At 29.8% G+C, this 25781-nt stretch overlaps 1 protein-coding gene across 2 annotated transcripts in view; it reads left to right on the top strand.

Annotated features, from left to right (window-relative positions):
* LOC123294723 (signal-induced proliferation-associated 1-like protein 1) overlaps positions 1–25781 on the top strand; it is a 179491-nt gene that overhangs the window by 148516 nt on the left and 5194 nt on the right. For both annotated transcript variants that reach the window (XM_044875845.1, XM_044875846.1), the window contains exons 2-3: positions 17432–18830; positions 24630–25193. In XM_044875845.1, the coding sequence (XP_044731780.1) occupies positions 17441–18830; positions 24630–25193 (1954 nt within the window). In that variant the 5' untranslated portion in view covers positions 17432–17440. The remainder of the gene's footprint in view (positions 1–17431; positions 18831–24629; positions 25194–25781) is intronic.

Below are 25781 nucleotides of genomic sequence, written 5' to 3' on the forward strand. Positions count from 1 at the left end.
TATTTTAAGTTTAGTTTGTAACGCTTAAAAATATTGATGCTACGAACAAAATTTTGAGATAGGTGTTCATAGAATCTAATTAGCCCATTTTCGCTTGTCCGTCCGTCTGTAACTCAAAAAAGATATCAAGCTGTAATTTTTTCAGCGCACTCAGGACGTAAAAGGTGAGGTCGAGTTCGTAAATGAGCCACATAGGTCAATTGGATCTTGTAAACCATTAGAGATAGAACAAAAGTTCAAATATAAAATGTTCCTTATCAAAAAATAAACAACTTTTGTTTGTAAACATCACTGTTTACTCACGAGGGCACACATTAGATGCAAATTTTATAGTATGTATTTATATGGGATTAGCAGTTATGTATGTGTGACATGTATAGATATATGTGTAATGTGATAGAGTAATCAACTCTGTCTATACGTTGTATTTCAACAGTTAACTCAGTCAATTGTTAGTTTTCATTTGTTATCAAATAAATTTCGTTCCATGATGTTATTGTGTTCATTTGGAAAATTCATTTAATAAATTTCATGATGTTTCTAATATTTACAAAGATTTTCTGCTGGATTTGCGATTTAATGAAAAAGCACTAAATTCAGTTCATTCAATTCATCCGATTAGTATAGAATATAAAACGCACTGAATCGACTTTTTAGAATTTTTAACATTTAAAACTTTCTAGAAATTTCATAAAATAAAAGTAAAAATACTAATAGAATTTGACTCATAACAGGTTGACAGTTTAAGTTTGATAGTAGTCATTAAATGAGTGAACTCGAATTTGAACGTATTCAACGAATATTCTACATAGCGTTAAAGTAAATAAATTAAAATAGAAATATAGGTCAATTTTAATATGAAAATTATTGTTGTTAACAGTTTCTCAATAATAAATTACATATGCGGGCCAAGAGCCAGCGTGAGTTAATTTATGCTAACCTGCAGTAAAGTCATTGCCAAAAATTGAAGGCTTATACATATGGAATTGTAGGTCTCAAAATAACATATCGATACTGATACTAGAAAAAATATTGTTTGAATCCTTTTTAGAAAAAAATTGAATTACATGTTCGAATTCGAATCATCACAAAAATTTATATTTCTTTAATTGCTTTTCCTTTGGATTAATGTGAATGAAAATCTAGGTATTAAAGACATTCATGAGATTTGTTAATATACAAATAACAAAAATTATGATAACATAAAAGTTTAAAAGATTTTGAATTTAATTAATTTAAAAAAATATACTTTTTACGAATTAATTTCGATGAATTTTCAGTTTAAAAAGTGACAAACAGTCAGGTTTAACATAGAAGTAGGTAAAATATATTTAGATAAAAATATAAGTAGATAAATGGAAAATATAAATCGATATTTCTCTAAAATAATATCGATAATCATACTTGAAACTTTTACCAGTCAATAATTTTTCATTCAGAATTTCAAAAAATGTTTCTATTTTCTATTAATTTAAATTTAAAACAGATTGATGAATAAACGTCTTTAAAAGAATCAAGGGTGCTTTTTAAAAACTTCTACGCCTTAAAAAATAGTTTTCATAAATTTACCCTTCTTTTATACTGGCTTCTGGTCTAATACAAGTATGAGACAGTATTACAATCTGTGTAGTGTATACATACAACTTTTTAATTAAATTTAAATTAATTATTAATAACGACAACGAGAGAGATCGTTTTTAAATTGACACAATTTTCATAATCTATATTTTAAATTTAATTATTTTTCACACTAGTTTAATAATATAGTTTGTGACTAGATCTTTTAAAGCATACTATTCAGGATAATTCAATAAATTGTAGTAAAAATAAAATTGGTCTTAGAATATAATAAAAGTCTTCACATAACCAAGTAACCTCGGGATTCTTTCTAGCTACAAAACTACAAAATTAACATTTAAAAAAAAAACATAATATACGAATATCTATAATTCGGGTTCGATTCCCGGATTTTGTTTAAATTTTTCGTTTTTATGTATTTGGTCAAATGAAAATACGTAATGTGCGTTATTTTCTGCTTAGAATTATGTATTTTATACAGTTTTCGTCTATAGATAGCACAAGCGATAGAAAAATCAATAAAGTCTAACATCAAAAACTTGAGCAGCTCGATGAAAATTTGGTCACCAGTATTTTTTGAAAAGATGGAAAATAATACAGTAGAGATTCAATGACCGAAAACACCGCACTTTCCACATACAGTTAAGTCTCAAAAATCGTTTTTTCGATACCGCTCTACCAATCGATCAAAAATGATATTGTTTGTGTGTATATATAATTAATATGGTTCATTGTTATCATTCTAAAAAGACAATAGCATCACAATAACACGTGTTTAATCATGTGTGTACGTCCCGCTTAAATACATACATTCCAATGCTGTTTTAACAAATTCAGTAATTGGAACATCTCTGATTTTTATGGAATCTCGATTATCGAGACTGCTGTATATTTTAGTGCCTGTCATGGTTTTGGAAAATTGAAAAATATAAAAGATTTACATTAAGTAAAATATAAAAGTTGTATGTATAATTCTGACCATTTTCATTTTTTATTCAACTTTCTAGCACCAAAATCTGTTACTTTTTGCGATTAGTACATTTTTCATATTATTACAAAAATCTGATGAATGCATGAAACCCTTTTTTTATCCAGTTGTTCGTTCATAAGTCAAATATCGTACATAATCGATAAAGTATAGTATCACTATAATGGACCACTACCATCTCCTTCTAATCTATTTGGACAATTTTTCCGCTACACACACTGTATATACATAGCATTAAAATGCATACACACTTATTTTTTTTTATTTTGCAATTTAAAACCCACATACGTGAATGATAATAAAAAACAGTTTTATGTGTAGAAAGAATATTTTAATATAACCGTAAAATAATTATCAGTTATAAATAAAAAATTTAAATAAAATAAAGCAGAAAAAAAACATATTTAATTGGTAGTTAATGCGTTCTGAACTATATAATAATAATAATAAGTAACTAACTCTTAATAGGAAAAATTTTAATCATATTGATGATGATAGGTAATATGAATTAAATAACAATATAAAACAAGCAGTGGTGCATATGACACTTAGTGGCATTTCAATAACATTCTGATTAAATATAGGTGATTTTTTCAAAGCTAACTAAAACCCAAAAAAAAAATAAACTGGATTTTCATTACTTTTCCGTTCTAACTGCTAAAACAAATGCTAGAACAAGCGCAACGCTTTCTTTTTTAATTTTTTGTTTTTTGAATGATAATCCGAACTCTATTGCCGAAACTTATTGTGCAATAGTAAGTTTCTGTTATAATAACATACTACCGTGGCGACACCTTTAAAAAGCAGAAAATCTGGTAAAAATGCTGTAAATGGGCGTCACCAAGAACTTTTATAGTTTTTTTCTTTTTTAAATGAACAATACATTTAAACTTTTTTTCTTCCATTTACGGTTTACAAGACCCAATGGACCCATGTTGTCCATTTACGTACTCAAACTCGTTTTTTGGGTCCGGAGCACGATATACAAAAAATTTCAGCTCAGTTTTAAGAAAAGGTCGCCACACGAAAAAATAAAAGTCCACGGTGTTCACCACTATAAATCCGGATTCCAGTGTCTATGACCCTCCAAAATTTAACTGTAGATAACGCCTGTTTTCAGGTAAATGAATTCACCTCAATAAATAAAATTGCTGAAATTACTTGTTAATGTGGTTTGTAATTTTTCGTGTACTTGCAAACGCTTTTTATACCATGTATATGAAATATACCAAGGTATACGAAGTTTAGTACCAAGTTTGTAACGCTTAAAAATATTGATGCTATGAACAAAATTTTTGTATATGTGTTCATAAAATCACCACCAACTAGTCCATTTCCGGTTGTCTGTCTGTCGTCTGGCGCCTGTCCGTCTGTAATCACGATTACTCAAAAACGAAAAGAGATATCAAGCTGAAATTTTTATAGCGTGCTGAGGGCGTAGAAAGTGAGGTCAAGTTCGTAAATGAGAAACATTGGTCAATTGGGTCTTGGGTCCGTAGGTCCGTTAATCGTTAGAGATAGAACAAAGGTTTAAATGTAAAAAATGTTCCTTATAAAAAAATAAACAACTTTTGTTTGAAACATTTTTTCGTAAACATCACTTGTTTACCCGTGAGAGCGCATATTATGCGCAAATTGTAGTGTTATATGGGTATATCAGTTATATGTGTGTAACATGTATGTATGTGTAATGTGGCAGAGTAATCAACTCTGTCTATACATGGTATTTCAACAATTAACTCAGTCAATTGTTTGTTTTCACTTGTTAATGATAATTTTGCTAGTTTTTGCACACATATAAATTTATAGAAAATTTTCAAAATCATAACTAGCGTAAAAACAACCGCATATGTGTCCAAGTCATACATAACTCATAAAAAATGTGGGTTGTCTACTTTGATTTACGGAGTGAAAATAATATATTTTCTATCAGAAAGTTAAAATGTTATACATTAAAATGTTTAAACAATAATAAGTTGTAATAAACAATATAACTACATACATTTTACATAAAATTGAATAATGAATTTCAATTTTTCCCAGAATTACGAACGCAAAACGAAGTTAACAATACTTATAACTTTAACCAATGATGATTATAATTTAAATTTTGTTTGTTTTAGAAAATACATATTATTTTATAAATAATATATATTTTAATCTTTTGTTTGTTAATAATTATTTGTAGTTTAACAATTATAATTTTGCATGTTCTACATAAAATTTAAAATGAAGTGTCGAGGAAGAAAAGATGCTAGTTTGTATAGAAGAACTTTTCATAACTGTAAAGTATTTCTAGTAGAAATAATATATAGACCAAAACTAAACCAGTTAAATTTCCATGATATTCAGGATGTTTTAATTTCTAAGAAATGAAAAATTATAATTATAGAAAACTTTCTTATCAGATTACCAAGTTCTTAATTCTGGTTAGGTATCATGGCATTAATAAAAAATCCGACAAAAAAAATAGATTGGGGCTATGAAGGGAACCTCTGGGGTTAAAGTTCTGTACTTGTTTATTTAGATTGTGTAGTAGGTAAAGAAAAATGCTGGGCATAAAGGGGACCCCCTTGCGGAGCCTGGTTCATTTTGTATTCTGATAAATTAGACAGTATGTGTCGTAAGTTAAGAAAACATTGCGCATGAATCTCTATAGGCCAACAATTTATTAAACTTCCTACGAATGTCAAATTTCTACATCTGGGATTATGGTACCAATGGTCAGTCGAAGGTATCCTTAAATATCAACTTTCAATTTTTAATTAATATGTGTATCAATACAAAATAGTCGCCCTATTAGCTCAGTTTATTAAGACGTAACCAATTCCGTCCGCGGTATGCTTAGGCTAGCGGGTTCGATTGCCGCCGTCGCAACAAAATTAATTTAATTAATACATAGTTGTGATGGGCTGGTGTAGTGCATCGTATATGCATGAAGAAGGTGCACTCATCCTCTGAAAATGAGGAGCTGATAAATGAAATTATCAGCGGAAAGGTGGTAAAACACATATATGGTATCACAATGGACTCTATCGCCTAAGTGTGTCCTTCGTGAACAGTCAATATAACCTAACCTAATACAAAATAGAAAATATCATAAAACCAATTTTTATAAATTCATTTTAAAATTAATTTATTTCACCTAAAATTTTATACATATTTTCAATTATATTTAATAAAATTGATAAATAATGTGAGATTAAAATATAAATAATATTTTGAACAAAGAAAAATTTAAAATTTTTATGTTCTGATGGGAAATAAAAATTATATATAAATATTTTCAATTTTCAAAAAATTAATTCTAATTTTTAATATTTTTTTAAACTTTCACTTGTGTTTTATAATGTGTAAATGTAAATCAAAAGGAAATAAATTGATTGTTATCAGATGTTTGAAGAATAGCCACTGAAACATAAATATTAATCATAACAATTGAATTCAAGCATATATTAATTCATATCCTTTATTAAATTATATTTTTTATAAAATGAAATTGATATATTTATGATTTTTTTTCTCATATTAAATGATGCAGTGTGTAATTTTTATACTTACATAATAATTTTGTTTAATATAAATTATTTTATAAACAATAACAACAAAAAGATGATTATTTTAGAAATTATTTTTGATAACAATATGTAATAATATTTAATAATGTATGTTTGTATGAATAAATGTATTTCTTACAAAATTAATATTAAGATGTTTGGTAAAATAATTGAGGACTGACTATGCATTAGGTATACAATTTGTTATATGTAATTATTTAGTTCAGCTCATTCTAAGGTTTTCTACCTTGAGAACGACATCAGCAACTGGTACATACCAAATATTATTTTGGTATTAGAGTCGCCGTTGAAGGTGTTGGGAAGTATAGTTTGAGTAATCGATTTTCAAACGAACTTTATAAAGTTATGATTTGAATTGGTTGTTAAACTTTCGAAAAAGTGGTTCGAGAAAAAGTTGTTTGATATTTAAACAATTTGGGCTTGCTATTACAAACAAGCTTAATAAAGATAACTGTTAACCGTAAATGTGTATTAAAAACCAATCGGATTTGGCTCAATTAAAAACGATGTGCAAAATTTGAAACCTGTAGCCTCGAAAGGAACCTCTTCCAGGCACATGTTCCTTAATCGAAAGACTTTCTCGAAAGGCTTAAATGTATGGGGATATCAATTTGCACAGTAAATCAAGAGGGAATTTAAATGATATATTTTTATACCGCGTCGAAACGATAATTTTTGTGCCATTCAAAACAAATTAATTTAAGATTTCTTTGATTTTTAGCTGGCTTCTTTATTCCTTTATTATTATTCAATCAGATTGCAAAAAGTTTGGCTACTAATTACGAATGAATTTTATTCCTGCAAAGCACCAAATATTCAACAAGAAATTGTTTCTAGAGAATGCAAAAATCGATCGTATTAAAAATTAAGCTTCTTACATTTTATTCATCGATATCATTTTTTACTTATCCAGAAATGTTTTCAATGACAAGTAAATCCATGAGAGTATTTATATTCAATACTAGCTTGACGCCCGCTCGCATCGCTGGTTTAAAAGGAATGACCATCGCATTATAGCCTCCACCTCTCGAGCTCTCACTTATCCACCTTCCATAACACTCGAAATAGAGGTAGCGATTGTTTTACACTGGTAAAATATATGTACAGATTTCAATTTTTTTTAAATGTTATATAGTCTTGATTCATTGAGTGTATTAGAACAGGTGGTCAAGAATTTTATATTGCTTACATTTGGCGTGCTTTGATGGCGTGATAGTGATGCTCATGGATAGTGAAATGTCATAGACTAAATTTAATTTTTTTTTAATTATAGCTCATGTGTTAATCTGATGTACTAGCTGTATTATTGTACAGTTTCATTCAAATCCATTGAGTAATTTTTGCGTGAAACCATAACAAACAAACAAACAACCTTACTTTCACATTTATAATATATAAGGATAGGAATAAATTCACACTTTCAAATACTTACTTAAATTTTTTTTCCATAAAAAGTTTTAAATAAAGGTATTCTATGTTATTGAAATGTATCCGTTCATATTTACAATCCTCCTTCTTCAGCTACTGTCGCATACACAAAAATCTTTTAGGTAGGTTTTTTTTGTTATACGGTGGTTCTTTATCGTTTCATTCTATCTTTGTTATAGTACAGCTATGGCTGTATTGCGTCGTCATTGATAAATTCCTTTTTAACAAATTCAATGCGGAATACATTGGCTCTATGTCAGCTGCTTTTAAATAATATTATATACGTAAAACGTATCGTACATACGTTATATACGTATACGACCGACCGACACAACACGACGTGTTGGACATGTTACAACAAAAATGTTAGGACAAAATATTTCAAGTTTGTTCTGTTTGAGTTGCTACAATTTTGATTATAGTTTTAAGAAAGTTAGTTAAGATTGAAGAGTTCTCGATCCGAAATAATAACACTGTCCACGTCTGTATCCTTTTACATCACTGTGGCTGGAAACCCATAGTAGATTTTTCCGTCGCGTATCCAAGGCAGTGCTTCTCAGCAACTTATTACCATCCTCGATCTTGCCAGTTTTAACTCTATGAATGAATTCAACTTATTAATGTGATTATTGCGTAATTATCGCCTGTAATATGCTTCTACTTTTCAGCCAATGCAACGTTTGTACATCTTATAGATACCTGAGTTAACCGTCTTTGAGGTTGCAGAGGCGTGCGTCGGATTATTTTAATGCCTCTTTTTTCTTCAATTAGGGACTTATTTTTTCATTGCATTTTTAAGGTTGTGTAGGCTGGCTCAGGAAACCTGTCTTAGATATTTTCATCTTCCTCGAGTATTAGAAATTGGATTCAATTCCATAAATTTCTTTACCTGAATATTAGAACACTAGAAAGTGCCTCTCAAACAGAAAACCGTCAGGAATCAATAGAAAGTGCCTCTCAAATGTTTGTAGACCTAAGATTGTTTCCATTTTTAAGAAACAAAAATCCGTCAGGGATCAATACGAAAACTTAAAACTGCACAAACATACGTCAGTAAAAATAAAATAGCAGGACTGTGGGCTTAAACACAGTTAGGAACCATATTAATCCAAGTATCTTACAAAATTAAAAAATTTGAAAATAATGAAAATATTTTGTTAAGTTTTAAAAATGAATATTTACCATGTTGGAATGGAAAATCAGTGTTCTATTAAATTATTTTTATAAAAAAATAATAATATTAGTTTTTAAGTATTAACAAATCTTCATGAAGTAAGAGTTTGGGATTTCTAGGGAACATGATTACAAATGGCTCCGCTTTGATGAGTATGGCTTATGTGATTTTTTTCTTGCTCACATGCCAAAATCTTTATTTTAAGAAAAGTGCTACTTGAATCACTGGTTTTATCCCTCGTCTATTAACAGCATATTTAGAACAAACTTGTTGAAATTTGACTCATATATAAATAATACTATATTACCAAAATGCATTACTACAGCAAATGAAATTTTTTTTCTCTGCTTTTTTTAACAAAAGTTTTGTTCTTTTATCTAATTTTTAAAGCATTCCTTGTCAGTAATTATTTTTTTCTAATTAAGTGGGTGTCGAATTATGTGCACAAAGGGTTGTGTTGTAACATCCAAAATATTGTAGAAATTGGTATTTTGTCTAATATGTTTGAACAAATTAAAAATTTCTTTATAGCACAAAGTTAAAATTAATCTCTCAAAGTTTTTAATGAAGTGTAGGTCATTCGAATTTTAACAAAATTTTCAGCGCACATAATTCCGCTAGCACCGATTGTATCGGATCCTCACATACGATTTATTTTCGCTTCTATTGACGTTTTAGAAAAGTATCTTTTTTTATATTCCTGTTTCCAGCATGTTAATTATCCAGCAGGCGGGGAAAATTACTTTTTTTTTTATTAAATGCAGAATCCTTTCATTAATCTTAGATTTGAATGTTATTGAATTCTTAAGAAAAACAGTTTCACGATTGAACTACCTTAACAAACTCTTGAGCTACAGAATGAAATTTATATATTACGTTTGTTTCTTTCGTCCCGTAAAATGCTGTATCTGAAATAAGTACACTTTAAATTATAAATTAATGAACGCGGTTTTTCTACAACATTTATCCGGTGTTAAAGTATACACACTGGGATACTACAAGAATACGGGTACTACATATTAACATAAACGATGATGTCCTTATGGTACGGCATCTTAAAAATAAATACAGAACCATACAAAGAAATGTAGAATACCTCCATTTATCAAACAGAATTGTGAATGGTCCATCGATCTTTTAGTACATACTGGATAACAGAACTGACTAATAAAATTAAATACTTTTCAAATATACTACACTGATACATATACTCTTGTACACAATTGTTGAAAAGAAATAATAAATATATTTCGTCTTTCAACTGACTATTCATTCAAAATACGAAAAGATAAAAAAAGAAACTTTTTTATTTTGCAATTCTTCTGTTTCTTATACCTTACAGTTTATTTTCGTTCGTTTCATGTACCAAACACCAAACGTATTATTTAAATATTTGACTTGAGTAAATAAATTTTCTATTCAAATATCTTAAATTAAAACAAGTGAAAACAAAGAATTGACTGAGTTAATTGTTGAAATACCATGTATAGACAGTGTTGATTACTCTGTCACATTACACATCCATACATGCCAAACATATATAACTGATATACCCATATAATACTACAATTTGCGCATAATATGCGCTCTCACGTTGTTAATTTTTAGGAACATTTTTTACATTTAAACTTTTGTTCCATCTCTAACGGTTTACAAGATGGGTCCTACGGACCCAAGATCCAATTGACCTATGTTGCTCATTTACGAACACGCTCTCACTGTTTACGTCCTCAGCACGCTATAAAAATTTCAGCTTGATATCTCTTTTGGTTTTTGAGTAATCGTGATGACTAGACGACAGACGACAGACTGACAACCGGAAATGGACTTATTAGGTGATTTTATGATCACCTATACCAAAATCTTGGTATATTTCATATATATGGTATAAAAATCATTATTAAAATGTTTAATTATCGAATAATGTTCGAATAAAATTTTCTTTTTTATTAAATTTCAAGAAAACTATTTATTTTGTTTGAGTTTTTGTAGAAAAATTGATGACTGTGGCCATTTTAAAAAGAATCATTTTATCAACGATATTTTGTCGATCAACTAAAAAAAAAACTTGTAAAGCTCTTGCATTAAATTTGCATTTCATAGCATTATCAAGTGCGAAGAAAAGTATTAAAACGATTGTAAATAGTAATTTACAAAATTAGTCTCGGATTAGCAAAATTAGTCTCGGACTTGCAGTCTTAGGCTTGGTCTTGAAAAATTTGCAAGCCCAAGACTTACTTGCACAAGACCAAGACTCGACTTTTACTAAACTTTTTGTTGAAAATAATAATAATTTTAAGTAAAACCGGAGAAATAAAGAAAAAACAATAACGAATCTACTAACTTTCGGTATAACACAGTTTGGGTGACTTCGATTATCTGTTCTCATCATTTTTTATAAATTAGTAGATAATAAGTAAGACTCCAAAAATTCTGAAATAATGCAATAAGACTCAGTCGATTGACTCAAAACATGATTGATGCAAGATCAAAATCAAGACATGATTGACCAAGGCCAAGACTGAGATTATTTTTGCAAGACTATGGCTCAACTCTGCAAAACCAAGACTCAACTCTACAAGACCAAGACTCGATTCTGCAAGACCAAGACATATTTTTGCAAGACCAAGGCCAAGACTAGAACTAATAATATAAGAACAATACCAATCCAGATTCAATCTTGGTCTCGCTCATCACTTATTTTAAAACTCTATGTAAATTAAAACTAGTCGAAAGTATGGTTGTAAAATATTGGCATAAAATTTTGGCATAAAAACAGTCAAATAAAAGGATGTGAAAATGAAAAACAACTTTTAAGATAGGTACGATATCCATGTAGCTCAAATGTAGCGCAAAATTTCTCAGTTTCAGTAACACTGTAATGCTTTTCGGTTTCATCAGAGGCTTAAACTAGTGAATAAGGCACACAAATCTGTTAATAATTTTGTTTTAACTAAAGTTAAACATAGACGTTGAACATATTTGTTCCCTATTTAGTTTGTTTAGTAATACGCATAAAAACATTGAACGTCTATAAACTACTTTAATTAAATATACATCAATGTTTCAGTCTTAATAATATAAAATAAAATAATTATTAATAACAATTTAAGTTTAGCTGATATAAAAATTATTACATTGATATCAATTAAAATATTGTATATACGTATTTCTTCGTAGTTCAATTCATGTATATAATTTAACTTCATTTAAACAACCATATGTTCTGTTTATCTTAACATATAAAACTTTAAATGTTACAGAATTGCATGTTTTGTATTTTTATTAATAAATATTCTTTTAATTGATACCGTTTAAACTATCATCATCATTTACTTTGTAATAATCAAATAATAAGAAAAAATATATATAAATGATTGATCGTAATTTTTAATATCCGCGTATTCTTCTACAGGGTCTTCCACTAAAATCAAGAAAAAACTATTGGTTTTAATTGTTTATAAAACATACGGATATTAAATTTATTGTTTTTTAGATATTTTTTGTAAAAATTAAATTTGTATTTCGACAATTTTTAATAAAACTTTTTTCAAGTTGTACGTTACACACTTGACACTTTAGAGCTAGGCTGAAAAAAGGTATACAATTTTGATTTTATGCGAACCGAGGTGGGTAGACTGTACTTGGAGTCAGCACAGTCTACGTTAACCCCTGTTCTGCCCAATTCATCTTATACCTATCATTTATTTAATATGCTGTAGTTTTAAAATTTGTATTTCTTTTAAATTACTACTCTCAAACGTTTTTAATTTATTTCATTGTACCTGTTACTTATTACATAATGAACATCCATAACAAGAGGAACTTTTTTCCAACCAGCTCCCACGAGATATGGTTTCCCTTTTTTATAACAAAAAAATAATAACGAATCCTATGACAATATTATCCTTACAATAGCACCTTACCAAGCGGTGCTAGAGCCCGAGGTGGCTTTGGTCTCCTAAGCCCACATTCTATTTTTCCCTTGAACATTTCCATTCAGTTTTACATTTAAACTTTTATTCTATCTCTAACAGTTGACAAGATCCAATAGACCTAAATGTTGCTTATTTACGAACTCAAACCCACTTTTTATGTTCTGAGCACGCTATAAAAACTTCAGCTTGATATCTCTTTTCCTTTTTGAGTCATCGTGATGACAGACGGACGGACAACCGAAAATGGATTAATTAGATGGTTTTATGAACACCTATACCAAAATTTTGTTCGTAGCATCAATATTTTTTAGCGTTACAAACTTGGGACTAAACTTAGTATGCTTTTATATATTTCACAAACTCATGGTATAAAAATCATTTAAACTTTTGTTCTATTTCTAACGGTTTACAAGATGGGTCCCACGGACCCAAGACCCAATTGACCTATCTTGCTCATTTACGAACTCGACCTTACTTTTTACGTCCTGAACACGCTGTAAAAATTTCAGCTTGATAACTTTTTCGTTTTTGAGTTATCGTGATGACATACAGACAACCGGAAATGGACTAATTAAGTGATTTTATGAACACCTATACCAAATTTTTTTCATGGCATCATAATTTTTAAGCGTTACAAAAAGCGGGACTAAACTTAGTATACCTTGATGTATTTCATATACATGGTATAAAAAGGATTGCTAATTTGACTAAGCTGTTTTCCGCTTCGCCAATGCTTTACTATTTTAATCTAGGTAAAATAAGTTAAATCTGATCCTGGATAAACCTATAAATATATTCGAATAACATGAAATAAATCTACATGAACATTAGTATTTTAGTAATTATATGTAACATATTATTGTTTTATTTCCGGTACATTTGTCCAAATGATAATTAATAATGCCAACATAACCAGATATTACTATTAATAATGAATCCAAAACTATAATATACCACCAAACCAAACCAAACCATTGTCATTAGCACAAAAACATTTTAATAATAATGAGGAATCGAATTATAATACAACCATTCAATTGAATGATTGTTGTATATAATTAGGAATGCCATTTAATTATTGTATAGATATGTGTATGTAATTGTTTGTCATTGTATAATACAGGTACATATAGATCGGGATATTTTAACAGGAAAAATGGAATGACATACATACATACCCTTTTTATATCCTGTATATATGTAATATAAATCAAGGTATACTAACTTTAATCCCAAGTTTGTAACGCTTAAAAATATTGATGCTACTAACAAAATTTTGGTAAAGGTGTTCATAAAATTACCTAATTAGTCTATTTCTGGTTGTCCGTCTGTCACCATGATAACTCAAAATCGAAAAGAGATATCAAACTGAAATTTTTATAGCGAGCTTAGGACGTAAAAAGATTTCATATATTAGCAACTCAATTGGATCTTGGTTCCGTAAGACCCATCTTGTAAACGGTTAGAGATAGAACAAAAGTTTTAATGTAAAAAATGTTCCTTATAAAAAAACAAACAAACATTTTGTTTTTTTTGTTTGAAACATTTTTTCGTAAACGTCACTGTATACCCGTGAGAGCGCAAATTAGAAAAAAACTTTGATGTTCATTTTCTCCAAAACTTTAACAGATAGGGAGTTGAATATTTTTAGGTAGCTTCAATTAGTGGTCTTATGAAATATTTTCGAAAAAAAATTCGTGTTGGTTGATTTTTTATCATCTTTGCATTCCCTCCAACTTCTGTTTCAACTTTTTGTAGAAAAACAATAAATAGAATTTATTGTAATCGAGCAAGGAAAGAAAATTTCAACACCCCTCCTCTTAATTTTTTATCGATATGTTTTTTTGGAATGTATACTTGCTTTGAAACGAATTTTGGCATTAAATCAGCCCCAAAAGTCCGACATTTTAATAAAGTTTGTGTGGAATCATTTGCAGTGTCTAATTTGTTATTTATTAAAGATTAATGCTAAAGGAATCTGCTTTTAAAGTTTCCTTGATTATTTTGCCCAGATACATTCACAAATGGCTTGAACTATATAGGATTGCCATTATAGCATACGAGCTGATATGTAATCGAATTTCAATATTAGATTTGAATAAATCTATAGGTATGGTGGAGACATATAAAACCACAATTATGGACGTTTAATACGTTTTGTGGTAATAATAAAACCACTTGAAAATTTATTTTTTCACTTTTAAAAAATATTAATCCGTTTTCTCTTGAGTAGTTATTGTAATTAAAATGCTGGTTTTTTATCTAGAAAGTTGAAATTCTTTAAATCTTTTTTCTCATAATTATCGAACTTAGAATGCTTGATCTAGAATATAAAATTCTTCAAATTTTTATAGTTTTTTGCTTGATAACTTTTCCTTATTTTCTTAATTATTTCGTCGAATATAAAGAAAAATAAACCTTTGTTTTACATACACTTTTTCTGTCAAACATATAAATCTTCTAATTATATAAAATTATTTAATTCTAGGACATTAAATAATATAAATTATAATAATAATCATTCATACACATTTGAACAGAAAGATTAATAGATCCACGTTTTATAAATGCAAGAAAAAAATTATACATAATAAAATAAAAAAATTTAAAAAAACTGAACTGAACTCAAGAGATCTTTACATAAACAATGAATCTAATAAAATTCTATTTAAAACAATTAAGAATAAAAATAATAATATGTATATAAGTATATACAATATAAAATGGTGCCCTACTTTTGTTTGTGAAGAATAATTATGAATTAAAAATTATTATTACAAGAAGACAAAGAAAATATACGGTGTGTTTCAGAATTATAAGGCATCTTTTAATGCCTAATCTAAATAAACAAAAAAATTATTCATATAATCGAAAATATAAATATAATCATATGTTCGAGATATTGGAGCATAAAGGTTTTTATTTGAGTTCTCAAAACTTATATTGTAACCTAGTACTTTCCCTAAAACGCCTTTCAATAGTTTCAAACGTTTTGCGATTCGGTATTCTTCTCCTGGGAAATTTTGCAAAGTATCTTCGAAAAGCAGCCCCATTTTCGTAAAAAGTAACATATTTCAGCCAGTTTTGATGCTAGAAAGTTATATAAAAAACGAAAATGTGCAGAATTAGGTCAGTTATTATAGTGCACATAACTTCACAACTATTGGATTTTCGGACATTGGATATATAAGACATTTTGACTTAAAATTGTCCAAAGATTATGCTCTTAAGCTATGGCTAAAAAGTCACGGGACTAATAATACACACCTTAAACAGTATCTTGTAATACTGAAACATCCTGTATATTTAACTCCTTTTAATAGATTATCATAATTTTTTTCATCTTTTATATATAGTTTAGTATAATGTATAATATTTTATATTATTATACGTTGCATATCCTTTTAATTTTATGTTTGTTTAACCTTTAACTACTCACATCACAACATATACACTGCCACTAGACATATAATACTGCAACTGCTTAGTGGAAAATTAAAAGATCAGACCTATATTGTGAAACTAGCATGTATTTTAAAAATATTTCATAAAGGATCGCCTTAAACGTCTCTCTCGGAAACTCCTAGGTTAACACCACAAAATGTCTGAAACGTGCGTTTGACAAATTAAGACAAGTGCATACAGATTTGTCTGGTGTTAGTTTAGAACCGATCAGAAAGAATTAAATGATTATAAATGTGGAATTAAGGATCATCATTCAGCAGTAATAAAAGAAAATAAATTAGTAGATAACGATCCGAACGACAAAAATTATGGGTACCTCGATCATTTAAGAGAGTAATTATTTTTCAAAAATACACTAAATATCATAACCTGTTATAAGAATGGTTATGTTATTTAGTATATTTTTAATTAATAATTACTCTCTTAATTGATCGGTAAGGTACCCAAATTTTTGTTTTATACAATAATATATTTCGTTAACTATAACATACTAAAAATTCGGATCGTTATCTGCTAATTTATTTTTTTCTATTACTGCCGAGGGATGGTCCTTAAAGATAAAGGATTTGTCAATCGAAATCCATAAAGTATTTTAAACTATAACAAATACCAAAACCTTGTAAGGATTAAAGGTAAAAACCAAGGATTCAAATTTAAACCAAAACATATTAGGTCTCCTTAGGATGGATGTAATAGTGAAAAGAGTCTATGTTATTATAACTAATTCTATTTCGTGAAGTTAAGTAAAAATGTCATGGTCATTCTGGGTGACAAAAGTAATAAAATTGCAAAATAATCAATAAAATTAAATTACACTTTTATTGCATAAAGGGGTTAACGACAGTACATTAGATACTCGACAATTGCGTGATCTACAATCTTATCTCTAAATATGGTAAACTTTTTTAATTGTTTTATTTCTGCAATTTCCCGTGGTGTGTAAACTGCTTTAATATAAATCGTGACTTACTAAAAAAACACTATTTTTACTGTCAATATGTTTTAATGAATGCAAAAACGGTTATGTAATTTATTAAAATCACCATTTCTTTGTAATAAAAAACAAATTTATTTATTAAATTATTGGCTGCATAAAACAGCTTTATCGTGCGATATTCATTTAGAAAAAATATCTTAGAGACAGTTTTTCTCCGTCACACTTTAGCTAAAAAATGACAGCTCGTAGTTTCGAAACTCTGAGTATCGTTTCTCTAAAATGCCGTATTTGTAAACAAATCTTAGTATCGTGTAAATGGTAATAATGTCTTTTTTGTTTTTGCAGCGTGATGGGATGATCGGGCTCGAGTCACCAAGTGTGCCGGGTGGAGGCGGGACACCGTCTCGTGGTCCTGGCCCTGGTGGTGGAAGCAACAGCAACATGAATGGAGGTGGTACTACTCGTGAGCGAACAATGCAAGCCGTCGAATATTATAATAGTAATGTTTTACGTGCTCGTCAAAATGCTGGCTTAATTTCTGCATCCAAAATTAATTCACAATCATCGTACAATGATCGTCATCCACATAGCATATTACATTCATCATCTACTTCATCAATGACTCGAAGACATCATTTAGCACAAGATGCACTCTATCGTAGTAACTCTAGTTTAGAACTTCAAGATCATCATCATCATTTCCATGGAGAAACAAACTTACCAAATGGTACTCCATTACGCCGTGAATATGGAAGTCATGGTTCAATCGATGTAATTGGATCAGATCGACCTGGTGGACCAGTGACTGGAACAAGTGAATCGTTTTTTGCAATGTTACAAGATTACCGACCTGCAGTGTTAGGTGTGATTGGTGCAAATGATCAACGATCACCAGGTCCTTCTGAGTACCTTCGTGGTAAAGTTGAATCACCTTCATCCGGTATGGAAAATTCACCGACAATTTTATCAGCCGGTAGTAGTGACAATGTGGATTCGATTTTATCTGATCGTGGAACACCTGCCGCAAGTACAAGTCCCAAGTTGAAGTTAAAATTACACAGACTATGGGGTGGTTCTAGTAATAATAATGCTGCGACTAGCAACGGTTCAAGTAATAGTAATTCAGGACATTCTTCAAGTGCTAGTAAATCGCATCATCGTCCGCATGGTATTGTTGACGATAGTGCAGTGAATACAAGTACAACACAAAATAGTAATAGTAATAGTGTAGGGACATCTTCAGCGGACATGGAAGAACGGCAACGGCGACGAGCATTTGCACATTACGATTGTCAATCGTTAACCGCGAACTTAGGCTACGCTGCTAAATTACGTGGTATACTGTTAGCACGTCGTCGTAACACTACCACGGGTGCTTCTGCTGCATCAATGTTAACAAGATCCTCAACGCCAGACGGAGATAGTGGCGATGAAGATTTTGGTGATGGGCAGTCAAATGATCTCATTGAAAGTTGTCCATTCTTTCGGAATGAAATTGGTGGTGAAGAAGCGCGTGTTGTTAGTTTAACACGATTACAAGCGCCTGGTTCACAACAACAACAGACTTCATCACGAAGAAGGCCGTTACATAGACCTTCATTAGCGTACGGTGTTTCAGTGTTGGAATTTCCTCCAGGTGAAACCCATTGGCGTAATAATACATGTCCATACCAAAGACTTAGCAGACCAATTGAGAGTATAGACCAAGGTGCTTTGTATTATAGAAAATATTTTTGCGGCTTAGGTAAGTTTATTTTTATTTTTACTTAATATGTGACCTATAATACTTTTCCTTAGATTTAATTAATTCATTTTCTTAAAAATATAAAAAACTTGCATAATTGTGTGGCATAACATTGGAAAGTCGGAGAGGTTAATACAAACGTATTCTATATTTTCTTATACAATTTGCCGAAAAAATATTCTTTGCGGAACAACTAAAATTTTTTAATTCTTTCAGTTTCTAATGTTATGGAGCACAATTTTGCAACACCCTACAAAATTATAACTTTACAGCTGAGTAATTTCCAAAACTTTAACATTTGATAAAGATAGTTATCAAACAACTTGTAGTAGCATCTATTGCCTTGTTCGAATAATCCCAACCAAAAGTCTTAATAAACAGAAATCAATAGACGTACCGACGTCTTGTGCTAGATGTGTTTACCTACTCATAAAAGTTAATTTAAGTTCTACATAAAATCCCACTTTTCGGTTTGAAAATCAAAAATGGAAACCATACCACATTAAGGTAGTACGAGCGTTATGGCAAGTTTTGACTTGTGGTTGAAATTATTTGTACCTTATTTTCAACATTTATGATGAATTTTGCTATAACTTCATGAATGTATACGAAAAATAGGAATAATGCCTAAGTCTGACATCTATCTTGGTTTTCGAAATATCGAAAGCGAAATAATTAAACAAAATTTTCATTTTTCGATATTTTTAAAACTACGCCAGATATCGATTAAGTTGAAAAAATATATATTTTTAATTTGTGTCCTCACTACCGTGTTCAGACATCCTTAATTAGTAGTGCACAACGGGTTTTTTGTTTTCAATAATTTATTAAGATTCCATTTACCGTTTTCCCATAAAACTAATATTAAATATACCTACTTTTGAAGTCATTTATTTATTCAAATAATCGGGCAACTTTCCCTAAAATTTTCAGAATTGATTTAGACTTACAATTAGTTCAACTTCATATAAAAAAATCAAGCTTTTTAATTAAAATTGCCTTGGTGTTCGTAGATCCTCAAATCCGAAATCGTATTTTTTTTTAAGAACATTGCGAAATAGAAACCATATCACATTAAATATTTAGAACCTTTTTCAAAATTAGTACCTATTTTAAAAAACTTCAATTTAAAAAATTTGTTATTGGTTTTTCAAAATTTATGTGAATCGTAGTAATTGAAAAGTAAAGTTTTTTGTTACCAAAAACGATAACTTTAGATTTTTAAGGTCAAACAAGTCATCAATTTCGTGACTAAAACGCTATATACACACACGTTTTAACTGTACAATATACAAAAAAATATTATATATTTTGTAAATCAATCAGGCGCGTTATATTTACTTCTCTCGATAAATTTCTATTGTAAGTTTGTTTGTAAATATTGTTATTGTAATATTCTTCTGACCTACTACAGAAAACCAATTTATTATTTTCAATTTTTTCCAAAATTATATAATGGCTCTGTATATGTAAAGGTGATCTTAAAATGTTATCTATCGAATTATTACCATCGAAACCACCAAAAATCGAAATACTTAGGATACTATAAATATGAAGGGTACCGAGTCGCTGTGGAATCAAAAAAATGATACGGGTAGGAAAATAATGGCTTCAACGCCGCTCATATCAACGAGTAGGGAGGTGTGCAATACTTCCAACGGGATTCTTCCCAGACTAACTTCACTATCATAAGGAAATTTCCAACGAGATTTCTGACGAAATCTGACTTTAATAGATGTAATTTATATCTCAGTAGAATAAAAAAAGCAATTTTCGATTGTTTCACCTCAAAACCGAAAACCATCCGCCCTCTTGGGATCCTCAACAGGATCATATAACTGCGTTTTTATTTAAAGAGGTTATATTTTAAAACTTCAGTCTTGAAATAGTAAGTTGGCAATAATCTAATAGGCTGACTTTTGATAATAATCCAAAGCAACATTAATTTTAAACGTTTATTAAAATATTAAAATATAAACACCAAACTTAATCTCGTAGAGATTTTAGGTAACTTTAGGTGAATAATTCATGATACGCCGCGAGGTCTAAGGTGAGAAGCACCTACACTTTTACACTTTCCTGCAGGGTTATCGCGCCACGTTCTTTCTTCCAGAAAAAATTATCTTTTATATGACTAGCTAGCTAATCGCCACTACTCTTATTTTCAATTGAACATTTTCTGTACAGAACCCTTTGATGAAAAACTTCCACACGTATTCGAACTTTTTTAACAATAATAATATTTACAAAAAGATTTTTATTTTATACTTTTCAATCATAATTAGTCATTTGTTTAAATCTGTCACAAACACGACTTGAATCCAGCATTAAAACATCGTTGCCAAGAAGAATTGCAGTAAAAAATGTCACCTTAGTAAAATATATAACAGAAAGATAATTTAACTTTCTCGTAATATGAGAATTTTGTGTATATCTTAAACATTCTTGATATCAACACTCTTACCCCCTCCCCCTCCCACCCGGTGCCTGTTCCTCGTAAATATATTAAATGTTTTATCTAGAAGATGCACTATGAATATGATCTGTAAATATCACCTATGTATATACACATAGAACTTGCATACATTTAAGTCTTGCTTATCATTACTTTACATTCGTGAAGTATTACATAAACTTGCTTTTAACATGTGCATACAATTTCTTATCTATTATGGAAATGTTTCTTATCGTATGAAAGCAAAACGTGATAAATTATTTAATACGTTAGTAAAATTCTTATGGCTCAGTGAAATTTCCTTCGATTTACAAGAAAATGCAGTTATGTTTGATTAATCTATGATAATATTACCTTTTAAAACTCTGAATATACGTTAGATTATTCTAGAAACTAGTCTATCGCCTTAATCGCCCTGCATCATGAGCAGGGCATTTATACTGCCACTTAGGTATATGGTACAAGAATCTACGGCCCTGGTTTACCACTTCAAGGTAAAAAAAATCATTACGCTTCTCATGAAAATTACAAACTTAATTTAGTAAGTTTTTATCTTATTCTGCACAATGATAATTCGCAGATGATTCGAATCAAAAATCATAAGTAAAGGAATAGAATTCTCTCAGTATTTATATGACGATTTTTGAAGCGAGAATATTCGAAATGTTTACATTACCCTCACATTTACTAGTCAGATCCGTAAAGTTTGTAAACTTTGAACCAACTTAGAGAAAATAAACCCAATTCGCTGTGTAATGTAATCAGCTTGATTTTTGTGCCAAATTCTGACGTGAAAGAAAAGCTTGCCCGTTTGATGATCGTCCCAAACGCTTCTTTTGTTATTTTAACCTGTAGAATCAATCCTAAGTACAATATATTTTGGTTCGAATACACCTCCTTCCGAGGCGCTTTACATCTGAAGGAAGTACCTAATTCTCGCAAATCTACACAGCGCTTTTGTTTTCAATTATTTTTCCCAGGAAAAAACAACTTTGAACTTTAGTTGTAGACAACTTTCATGATAGCTGCGATTTATTACTGAACGATTTAAGTTAAAAAAGCTTTCCCGCTTTGTTTTAAAAAAATTTGTTTTTACCTAATTTTATTCCTGTGCCAAGTCGAAACGCTTCTCGGGTAAAAAAGTCGAATTCATTAAACGTAAATTACGGATTCGCTATGTTATTCCAAGTGCTTTTACCTGCTAAACGGTGACAATTCCTATAAAATATTGGCAAAACAGTCTCTTTTCATTTGAAGAAAACATTTAATATTTATATATAATGTAGGTAAAATAAAGTCAAACAAAGGAATTTATTTCGAATTGTGGTTTTACATAAATTGAGTCAAACAATCTCTTCAGACAGTCAACAAACTTAGCTTTACATCCTGTATATCATAATATGAAGGTGAAAACAAACACATTTCGCTCCAAAAAAATTGTGAAAAAAAAATCCACATCTGAAAAAAAAATCTACTAGATAGAGTTTCTATGCCAAGAATAAACTATAACATATATCTCATTGTCGTTTCGTTGTCATGGGGTTAATTGCCTTATTTCACTTTATACTCCGTACTGTATCTGTACAAAACATATTCTAGGTCAGAGTGTTGAAGAGAATCACATCTAGTGTTGTTTGTATTGTTTATTTGCTGTCACAAAAGTAACTTCACGGGTCGTCTCACCGTCATATTTTTTGTATTTATTTTGTAGTTACTTTTTTTGTGTTGTTGCTTGCATTTTAATTTTACAACAACAACAAAATGAAATGGTTCTTTTTTAACAATCTGTTTCTATACATCCTTTCAAACAAAAAATTTGTATATGAAAGATGATGAAGTATTATATAGAATTTTTTGCAAAAAGATTATGTCAAACTTAAGTGTTATGATTGTTACTCTTCATACAAAAAATTATTCCCACCGGAATAAATTAGTATATATAGTTTGTTGGTTTCTTATATTATCCAGGGATTCATTATATATTGCGTATTTTATCGTATATCCAATTTTAGACTAAGAGCTTTCTGAGCAATTTTAAGAAATTGGTAAACATACCTTCATAAACCCGAACGACGACAGTCAAATTATTTCGCCAGCCTTGAGTAGCGTCAACTAGATCGCACAATGTTATTGAAATTTTTTATTTTTTTAAACAAGTTGGTTGATTTTCCTTGTGAAGTAGTAGATCTGAGGAAGATACTCAAGTCGGTAGATCTAACTGGAAGTTGGAAGTTGCTATAGAATGCCAACGCTACCATGGAATTTTATTTTGCTCCTCACTATGCTTTCTTTTTCCAAATTTTGCAAGTTTATCTACCATACTGTTCCACATCTCAATACTATGTTCAGGTATTCAATCAAAGAGGATCTTAGTTCATCGAATTCATGGCAGTCTGTTCGACAACTCCTTACTTTGTTTTCCGAGTATAACGTGAATTTTGAAAGCCGAATAATCAAAGACAGACTTTGGCGCTAAGAATGTAATTAAAACAAAAACAGCTACTATATTTTTTTGAATCAGTTAACGTACAACAAACCCCTTTTGATTTTTTCGTGAATAGGATTTGTAGGATTTTGATAAGCTCAAAATTTAATATCTAGCCTCGTTTTTCAGCTTTGAAAATAGCCTTTTTGGAGTTTTTCCAAACATTAAGCTGTTAATATCTCGAAAATGGAGAACTTTATGAAAAACGAAAAAATCTAAAACTAGTAAATTTGCATTTAACTCACTCCTTCCCCTACCATATATGTAATATACGATGTTCCGCCCAGATCCACGTGCTCTGTAATTGGATAAATTTACTGTTTTTTTATAAATTTTTGTTTTTAATTATATCGAAAAATAGGAATAAGATCGAAATTTTGTAAAAATCTTTTTTGTTGGTCTTGATAGGCTTAATTTTGTAGTATACTTTTCTACTACCAATTAAAGTTCAACCTATATATGCTTAATATATAATACCCTTATGTAAGTTTGATCCTTAGTATCTAAAAAACCCAGAGTTCTAAACTTTTGACTGTGGAAACTTTTGATTTATTAATCAGAAACTACCAGAGTCAACAAACTTCAAAATATTTTATAGATAACAAGGTCCTTTCCCTCATGGAATTGATTTATCACTTTGATTTCGAAATTTAAAAAATAGTCGATAGCAACAATTGACACCGATGAAATAAAAGATCCGTTAAGTTTCGTTTTCATCAAATGTTAAAGTTTTTTTGTATACAATTTCTAAGTTTCTTTGAACCTAGAAGTGAACGGCCTATATAAACACATAATAACCGCAGCATACATAAGAAGGTATTTCAAACACAAAATAGAATAATTTTATTTCACATGACAGAACATCAAAACTGGTTTGGAATGGATGATCAACTCGGTCCAGTTGCAATATCAATACGTCGTGAACGAGTCAATCCAAGTCTATCTAATGGCAATGGTTCTAGTGACAATAACACAACCGCATCTTCAACCTCATCCACATCACTATCAACAAATAATTCAAATCAGTATCAATATCGTTTAGTTATACGTACATCCGAATTACTAACGTTACGTGGTGCGGTCTTAGAAGATGCTATACCGAATTTAAAATCGACAGGGAGTAGTAAAGCAATGAATACAAAAGAAGTACTGGAGTATGTTGCCCCTGAAATACAATTATCATGTTTACGATTGGGTGTTAATTCACCGCAGACCGAAGAACAATTATTAAAATTAGATGAACAAGGTTTAACAAGTCATTATAAAGTTGGTATTATGTATTGTAAAGCGGGACAATCTTCGGAAGAGGAAATGTACAATAATGAAGAAGCTGGACCTGCATTTTTAGAATTTTTAGATACAATTGGACAACGTGTTCGGCTCAAGGGATTTGATAAATATAAAGCGGGCTTGGATAATAAAAGTAAGTTTCAAATTTTGTTTCAATTTTAATATACTTATATATAACTTATTTTCTAAACCAGACCTATAATAACTAACATAGTTTATTGTTTAGATATCCTTTATTTAAAAAAATGTTTCAAACATCAGTTATCTCAGTTAGTAAAATTTAAAAATTACATCTCCAAGTTTTAAAATGAGCTACAGCATACTGTATGTAGCTTGAAGAATTCTAGCCCTAGAATTCAATCTCTAACTTTTGTTACTATTCAGGAAATGTGATTATTCTGTTTTCGAATTTGTCCTACGGTTTAAATAAAGACAGTTCTGATGATGCTTACAAGAATAAATTTAATTATTCGATTATCAACTCTTCATCCAAGTGCAATAATATCGCATACAAATTGCAAACCACTCCAGCATCTGTTGGCTCAGGTGTCCATAATCATAAAAAGCAGTGGGCTTGGTTCCCATCCAAATCAGGACTCTATATTTCTTCATACGATGCTGATCTTAGGAATGTTAAAACAAAATAGCAAAACCACATTTATCCCAAAAGTGATATCAGAAGAATAAATATTCATATTCCCATCCAAATCAGGACTCTATA

This window comes from Chrysoperla carnea, chromosome 3 (assembly GCF_905475395.1).
Source record: "Chrysoperla carnea chromosome 3, inChrCarn1.1, whole genome shotgun sequence".
Taxonomy (NCBI): Eukaryota; Metazoa; Arthropoda; class Insecta; order Neuroptera; family Chrysopidae; genus Chrysoperla; species Chrysoperla carnea.